General features: G+C 30.7%; 1 protein-coding gene across 4 annotated transcripts; it reads right to left on the bottom strand.

Moving 5' to 3' along the window:
• Positions 1-2,749: 2,749 nt before the first annotated feature.
• On the bottom strand, positions 2,750-7,003 carry LOC120089879 (Divalent ion symporter). Of its 4 annotated transcripts, XM_090315533.1 has the most exons (5): positions 6,678-7,003; positions 6,172-6,358; positions 4,018-5,324; positions 3,734-3,923; positions 2,750-3,224 (listed from the first exon to the last, which is right to left on the bottom strand). In XM_090315533.1, the coding sequence occupies exons 3-5, from the start codon at positions 5,203-5,205 to the stop codon at positions 2,962-2,964; spliced, it is 1,641 nt and encodes a 546-aa protein (XP_090171659.1). In that variant the 5' UTR covers positions 5,206-5,324; positions 6,172-6,358; positions 6,678-7,003; the 3' UTR covers positions 2,750-2,961. The 4 variants fall into 4 exon arrangements, with proteins under 4 accessions (XP_090171659.1, XP_038903236.1, XP_090171667.1 ...); XM_039047308.2 differs by lacking the exon at positions 6,678-7,003 and having other exon boundaries at positions 6,172-6,664; XM_090315541.1 differs by lacking the exon at positions 6,678-7,003 and having other exon boundaries at positions 5,450-6,187.
• Positions 7,004-8,135: the final 1,132 nt, after the last annotated feature.

Here is an 8,135-nt window from a genome sequence, read left to right as displayed (position 1 = left end):
TATAAATCTTCCAATAAGTTTTAAGTTTTTTTTTTTTTTTTAAAAAAAAAAAAAAAAAAAAACTACTGGAAGATTTCCCGTAAGCATCTTTACTGGAAATCTCCCGATTCGCTTTAAGTTTTTTTGTTTTTTTTACTATTTTTTTATATTTAAACTAAAAATGCATTAACAAACTAACTTAACTTAGAAAAACAATTATAATTAGTCTAAGTTCAAAATTAATTTTTTTTTTAAAAAAATAAAAACTTACTGGAAGATTCCCGTTAAAGATACATACGTGAAATCTTCTAATAGGCTTTATGTTTTTTCATTTTTTTTTAAAAAAAGGTAAACTTAAAAGAGTACCTAACAAATTAACTTAAACTTAGAAAAAAAAATTAGAATTAGTTATGTTTAAAAATATTTATAAAAATAAAAAAATAAAAAACTACCGGAAGATTTCCCGTAAGCATTTTCACTAGAAATCTTCCCGTTGGCTCTAAGGATTTTTTTTCTTTTTAAAAAAAATTATTATTCTTTTAAATTAAATGAAAAGGTCTAACTAACTAAGAGAAAAAGTTGAAATTAGTAATAAAAAAAAAAAAAAAAAAAAAAAAAAAAAAGAAGAAGAAGAAGAAGAAAAAAAAAAAGAAATGGTTTAAAAATTCAATTTCCGTAAAGAGTAGGTAAGTTTTTTCCCCTTTTTTTAAGCTCTTTTTTTTTTATTATTTTATTATTATTAATTTAAATTGGAATTTTTTTTTCTTTTTATAATAAAAATGCCTATTGAAAGATTTTGCTTACTGGAAATATTCCATTAGGCATTAAGTATATTCATTTATTTAAAATTTAAACTGAAAAATAAACTAACTAACTTATTAAACTTAGGAGAAAAAAATTTGAATTAATTTAAGTTTAAAAGAAAAGGGAAAAAAAAAAGGTCTATTGGAAGATTTCCTCTAAGAATCTTGAAATCTTCTAGTAGGGTTTTTTTTTTTTTTTTTTTTCCTTTTAAGACTTATACTAATTTTATTTTTTAAAACTTAAATTTAAATTAGTTTAAATGGGAATTAAATCCCAAATCTTACCTAATTTTTTTTCTCCAATTTTATAGTTATCAAAAGTTGAGTTAGTGAAGACACTGAAACAAAATAGCATTTTCATTATGTGAGACTCTCGGTTCAAAAATTGAAAAAATTAGAAAGAGGTTATAAAAAGAAGTTTTTTTAAAAAGAAGATAGTTTTGCCCACCAAAATTTTTAAGATTAGAAATAACAATTTCTCCATTTTCCAATTCCAACAAAACTAATCGTGGATCTCCAAGAAAGCTGCCTGCAAAATTTTCAATCAAATAGAAACTTCATTGCACTTATTTTAGCAAAAATGAATATGTTTTTTCTTTAGTTCTACAATACGTGAACGAAGTTCGAACATTTGAATTCTCAATTAAAAATATGTCTTAGTTGACAAATATATTATTTTAAAGCATGAGTAATTGGTTGATTTGATTCTTAAATTAATTGCATTTGTTACGTAAATATCCTTGTTAATAATGTAATCCAATTTGACTATAAGATGCAGTGTTCAATTAAGAGGCTAGAGATTCGAGTCCTTCATGAACTGATTGAATTAAAAAATAAAAAAAATAAAAATAGTACTTGTTACAACACAAGCAAACAATCAAGGAATCTATCCATTTTCCTCTATGAAAAAAAATACAGTACAAAGATGGGGAATGGTTTTTTTCAAAAAAGAAAAAAGAAAAAAGAAAAAAAAAGGTGGGGGGCTGGGGGAGGGAAATGTATGAGGTAGCCAGATTTTTTATTAAAAAAATAAATAATAATAATTAAAGCATTTACAACAATACCAACCAATATGCCACATATTCTTTTTAAATACTCTTTTTTCTTTAACTTTTTAATTTAACTATTCTTTCCAATATCAATTGATTTTGAGAAGATATCCATACTACTAAATAAATGCTTCCAAATTACATCAAATATAAAAATATTGTTTTTGAAAACTAAGAAATTCAAATATAATTTAAACTAATTTTTCCTAAATAAATTAGAAACTAATGACTTAATGGTAAATTAGTGTTAGATCACCGAGGTAGGTTTGGTTCGATGGTCACTTTGTCCATTTTCTTCTTATTATGTTCAAAAGTAAGGGTGTTCAAAAAAATCCAATGATCCGAAAAAACCGATCAACCCAACCCAACCCGTGTGGTTTGGGTTCTCAACTCATTTAGGTTGAGTTAAATTCAAATAAATGAAAATTTTATAAATTGGGTTGATTCATGAGTTCACTTAACTAACCCGAATTTATTATTAACTTTAAAATATATTCTGTTATTACTTATAACACAATTATTTATACATATATTGATTTTAATTTTATTTAATTTTAATATTTTTTGTTTCTCGAAAATTTTAATTGAAATTGAGTTGTTAATCTTAATTTAATATATGAAAATAATTAAATTAGATTTTTATATATTTACATTTTTCTTGTTTTTAAAACAAAATTTTAAATAAATGATCCAATTAACCCGAACCAACCCAACCCAAAAATTCCATGGTTGGGTTGAGTTTGTTTTTTAATAAGGGTTATTTGGGTTGAAAAAATTTACAACCTGAACAATTGGGTTGGGTCTAAAAAATCTTTCAACTCAATCCAAACCATGAACACCCTGTTCAAAATAATCATACAGCTAATATAAGAACAATAATAAATATATATATATAACAATAAAGAGAAAAAGGAGGCATTGAACAAAAATGGCTATTTATCAGTTCATTTCCATTTTCAACTCAACCATATATCGAACATTTGTTTCATACTTGAATTTGTACAGACTTTTCAAGAAAACATTCTCCATATATATATATAAACTTTAAACGAAATCTACAATTCTAACCTTCATAAAATAAAACTTTATTGTAGAAAAACAATAAAAGAAAGCAAAGAAAAACAAGAAAATCATCTTATAAGAACTAAACCAATGGCTGTAACAATAAGAGTTGAGGGAACTCCAAATTTGAGATGATTCCAGAAGGATAAATTGTAGCTTAGCTGTGGAGTGCGACGAGCCTGTTCGCACACTATCAAGTTTGCAGCTGACCCTAATAATGAGAGATTTCCAGCTACAGTACTGATCCAAGCTAAAAGAAGCCATGCCCGTTTTTCTTCGGTTGCAGATATTGCAGCAGCCGATGCGGCAACTCGTGCTCCAAGCAGAAGAACTAACAAATCGACAACGACAAAGCATAAGATACAATTGCATTCTCACGGCAACTAATGGGTCAATCGAACCAGAGAATTACATAATGTTCACTAATCAAGAAAAATTATGTGCTTATCACTTTTCATTCAAAACCTTAAATCAAATGAAGAGATTAATTTTTTGAGTTAGTACCTATCTATCCTCATCTAATCATGAAATGCTAAGCAAACAATGACAACCAGTGTTTTTTTTCCCGTCTGTTTGTTGATTTTGTCATATGTTCATAACCTCAACCTTATTTAAACATCAGTTGCAGTGATTCTACTCATAATCAGAAATTTCTTGATAAATTATTTTGTTCATTTCATATAATTAAACACCAAAAAACCTCCAAATAAAGGTGGTCAGGGTTTCTTTGCTATATTGGAATCTTCATTCTATAAAGGCTATCATAATTTAAGATAGAAATGGAAAAGAAAATTGAAAATTGGGAAAACAAGGAACAGTGGGAGGAGAAGAATTTAATACCAGTAGGCACGTTTGAAGCCAAGTTTGAGAGGTACAGTATGACAAGAGCAAGAACAACAGTCCCAGAAACACGATCGATCTGCGCATGTGGCTCCATGAAATTCCAAAAGGCACTTGGTAATCCAGTCTTGTTAAATCCATCAACCGTCATAAACATCCCACAAAAGAAGACTAAAAGTGAATAGGAAACCTGTAGAAATAGTAACAAAAAAGGTATTGTTAAATTCCATGGAAAAATTATAATTTGCAGTAATTAAAGACGAACAAAGAATAATGGTTCGAACCTTTTCTAGGCATGGCTGAGCATCCTTGAAATCAAGAACGACAAGAGCAAGTGCAGCAGTCACTGCAGTCCATGACATATTCAAGCCCAACAATAAAGCAATTAGCATTCCTATAGTCACAAGATAAACACAGCATTTCCATGCAATCCTTCTCCATTTGGTGCTCCAATGTTCCTTTCCTTCAGAGGACTGCAAAGATACTGGTTCTTTCTGTTTCTCCATAGAGTTAACGCTCTTAGAAGAAAAACCTTCTTCCCTTTTCTGAGGAGATGCATTGGGCAGCCACTCTTTTGAAGCATCAGATATTCTTGCTGACTCTGTCATAGCACTATGAGACCGGTGGATTTCATTATCTTTTGAACTTACTGAATTTCTTAGAGTTTCAACATTTGCGTTCGAGCATGGAGAACTTTGTGCATTCATTAAATCCAACCGAGAATCCCATTCTGCAGAGTTGATGGATGGAATTTGTGTGTGTGACAATCTGGCTGGTGAAAATCTATGAGAAAGCACATCTTCGTCTGCAACAATTTCTGGGGATGGATCTTCTTCATCCTTCTGGACAGATAACAATTTCCAATATAGGATAAGAATAATTAAAGCATTTACAACAACACCAACAAGCATCGCTGGGAGTATTCCAATCACAAATTGCCCAAAAGGAATTTTACTCTGAACAGCTATGACCAAGTTTTGGGGGTTGCCAATAGGTGTTGCTGAAGAGCCAATATTTGCACTTGATGCAAGGGCAAGAAGGAAGGGACGGGGTGGAAGATTATGTTGCCTGGCAATTTTTAAAACAAATTCAGTCAAAACCACGCACGAGGTGTCATTGGTGAAAAACGCACTTGAAATTGCAGATATCAGACACACTCGACAGATTAAATCCTTTGCTCCTTTACTCTTCCACGACAGCACCTTACCCAAATACTTGAACATATCAGCTCTTTCAAGATAAACACTAACTACCATTGTCCCAAACAGAAGACCAAGTATTGGGAGATCAATGGCCGCATATGCTTGATCTGGAGTTAGGACTCGAAATACAACCATTAGCATTGCCCCTAGGAGAGATCCTGCTGTTCTCCCAATTGGTAGAAATGGAATAGCAGGGAAAACAGCTAATAACCAGAAGACTGCGAAGGCAATTGAGCCTAGAATGACTTTTACAGTATGATCCATGGCCATGTTTACAACCAGATTCGACTTGAATCAGCCTTGAACCTGAATGACTGGAATTTATTTCAAATGTCTTTTCAGCACCAGAGTAGCCGAGTATTTTGATTCAACTACTCGTCCAAGCCAACCTGAGAAGAAAATTTAGTTTGAATATCTTGATAGAGTCATATTACCAAAAGGAAACTATAAGCAAAATGATGGAAAGCTAAGATAGGATAGATAGACACAAGAAAAAAAAAGTGGTACAAGGAACCTTCTATGTAGCTTGAACTGCTGACAAAATTTCTGAACATAAACCACCAGTGAAGAATTTATACATGAAATATCCAACTTTCTAAAAGCTAAACTCTAAGAGATAAATGTTGATTGAGCCAACTTGTAAGCACTTCCTCTATATTTTAACTTTGAAGATAAGAAGTCCACTTGCCATGCAACATTAATTAACAAAAAGTTCAGGCAATATATTGGGAATGAATATTAATCTAATAGCTAGAACTTTTAGAAGTAGGACTCATACAATTATATAGAAAAGAACATGGTATCATTGAAACTCTGCTTTTTCAGCCACTTCTATACCAGATTACCAACTGGATCGCATTTGGGCAGTGACATTAGTTTCTAAATAGTCATTGCCATTGAATTCAAAATCCAAATCTTCCAAGAAGAATAGGAGATGGGAACCAAATTAAGGGTAGCAAAATTATATTTAACATACTTCAGGAAAGGGCGGCCCCAAGCTCCCATGGCTTAAACATGGAACTTTCAATCTCCAGTACAACGAATACAATACGTCCCAGATTGGAAGTTAACAAATTCAAGTTTAAAAGACAAAAGGATTAAGAGGGGCCCTACATCATTAGAGGAAAGTTTGTAAAAATGGACTCAAATTGATACACTACCATTGAAAACAGATCATCAGAAATTATAAAGATGAACCAAGTTTTGAAGTCTGCAAGTGAAGCATAAAGAACTTACAAAAAAATTTGTTTGCATCTGGATCCGAAAAAGAAGAGATCTAATCTTGCTTTCTCTTTGAAAATGAATGGGAATCAAATCAAAAGTGGATATTATGGAGGTTCTCACAGTAATTGAGAGAAAAACAAAAGGTTGAACTTCATTCCTGTCCACATGGTGAGCTCTCGGCTTTTATATTAAATAATGCCTACATACAGACAGAATTTTTTATCAGTAACCAATTTCATAGCTATTTCGTCGAGCCGTTCAAGTTATCTGGGAATGGGATTCCTGAATCCATTATTAAAATTGAATTCCTATTTACATTTTTAAACTAAAAACAAAATTCAACAATACTATTCATCGATGTGTTCAGCATATTAGCCGTTCATTTCTTCACAGACTATTAATTGTGAAGATCGTGAAGCTTTTTCAAACCAATGGACAAATTGGGATAAGGGTTAGTAATAATAATTGAACAGATTTTTAACCCTGAGTTTAAGAACCCCATCGCTAAACAAGTTTACCGTTCGTCCTTTCAATCTCATTGTATCAATTCTATCACAGTCAGCGGCGGGCTCCACCATTCGTCGCCGGAGCAACCGTCGATCTTTTTTCCTCCGTCGTCGTAGAAATCGCGATTTTCTCATTTATGAGTCAAAGGCCCTACAAAAGTGGGGGGCCCTTATGAAGGTTCTAGCCTGGACCAAGTCAACAGGTGCACCTGCAAACGGAAACTCAAGGTTGAAGAGACAGGTGGTGGCGGCGGCGGCGGTGGCCGGTGGAGCCGCGGAGGAGGAAGGTGGATCGTGGGCCACCTGTGGGGACGGGTGCTGGTTTTATATTTAATTGTACTTTTGAGTTTATTGTGATGTCATTAATTTTCTCTGTTTTGTTTTTTTGAAAAGTAGTACAATTTTTTTTTAAAACTCAAAATAAAAAAGGAAATAAAATAAAATAAACAAAAGAAGTGATGCGATTTCTTCTTAATCCTCATCATTGAACTTTTTGTAGCATTTAATAAAAACTTAAGCAATCATTTCCAAATTTAATACAAACTCAATAAATGTAATAGTTGCATGAATTTATCTTCTACACGTAAATTTTATTAAATGCACGTTAGTTCATAGACAAAATAGATTTTTTCTATTTTTTATTTTATTTTTTTAAAAAAAATTAGTCCAATTTATATAGTTCAACCTAGATGAACTTGTACTCGATTTGGTTCTTTCATCTCATATATTATATATAAAAGAAAGATTGGAAAAATGATCCTTTTGATCCTCAAGTTTCGAAGAATATCTGTGTTTGGTCAATGAGTTTTAAAAACATACTTTTTTAGTCCTCAGGTTTATAATAATAGACTCATATAGTCATTGAATTTTCAAAACTTACATTTTTAGTCCCTTAATAAATAGGTCTAAACAATCCCTCAAATAACTTTATATTATTATTTTGAATAATTATATTGCATTTTAAATTAGAAGAATAATTTTTAAAATTCATATTTTTTTCTAATTTTAAATATCATGTAATTATTTTTAAAAAATCAAACAAAAATATTTCAACGACCTTTTAAATCTATTTTATAAATCCGATGACTAAAAATGTATATTTTGAAAACTCTATGACCAAATAAACATATTTTTATAAATATAGGAACTAAAAACGTACGTATTTAAAAATCGTGGGCCAAGTGCACATATTCTTCAAAATATGGGGACAAAAAGGTAATTTTCCCAAGAAAAATCATTTGGTTCGATTTCAATTTTGTATCTAAAATTTAAAATGTTGCAATTATGCTTTTGGATTTGAGTTTTTTATCAATTTGATTCTTAAGATGCATGATTTACACTTTTAACTTTTTATTTTACATAATACTAACCAAAAAGTATTTAGTGTTAATATCTATAAACAAATTTTAAAAAATTATAATTAATTATATTTCACTGTTAATCTTGGTGTTTCCATCGGGTCTGCTTCTT

Source organism: Benincasa hispida, chromosome 1 (genome assembly GCF_027475165.1).
Source record: "Benincasa hispida cultivar pf3 chromosome 1, pf3_genome.v1.1, whole genome shotgun sequence".
NCBI lineage: Eukaryota > Viridiplantae > Streptophyta > Magnoliopsida > Cucurbitales > Cucurbitaceae > Benincasa > Benincasa hispida.
The sequence above is the reverse complement of the archived record's forward strand: the minus strand, read 5'-3'. Positions and strand labels throughout refer to the sequence as shown.

What these genes read in the sequence shown, in the direction of transcription:
- LOC120089879 (XM_090315533.1), bottom strand. Translation starts at nt 5,205, where the DNA reads ATGGCCATGGATCATACTGTAAAAGTCATTCTAGGCTCAATTGCCTTC. An exon ending in CTCAGCCATGCCTAGAAAAG is followed by an intron (nt 3,924 to 4,017) that starts GTTCGAACCATT and finishes CTATTTCTACAG; the next exon opens with GTTTCCTATTCACTTTTAGT. An exon ending in GGCTTCAAACGTGCCTACTG is followed by an intron (nt 3,225 to 3,733) that starts GTATTAAATTCT and finishes TCGATTTGTTAG; the next exon opens with TTCTTCTGCTTGGAGCACGA.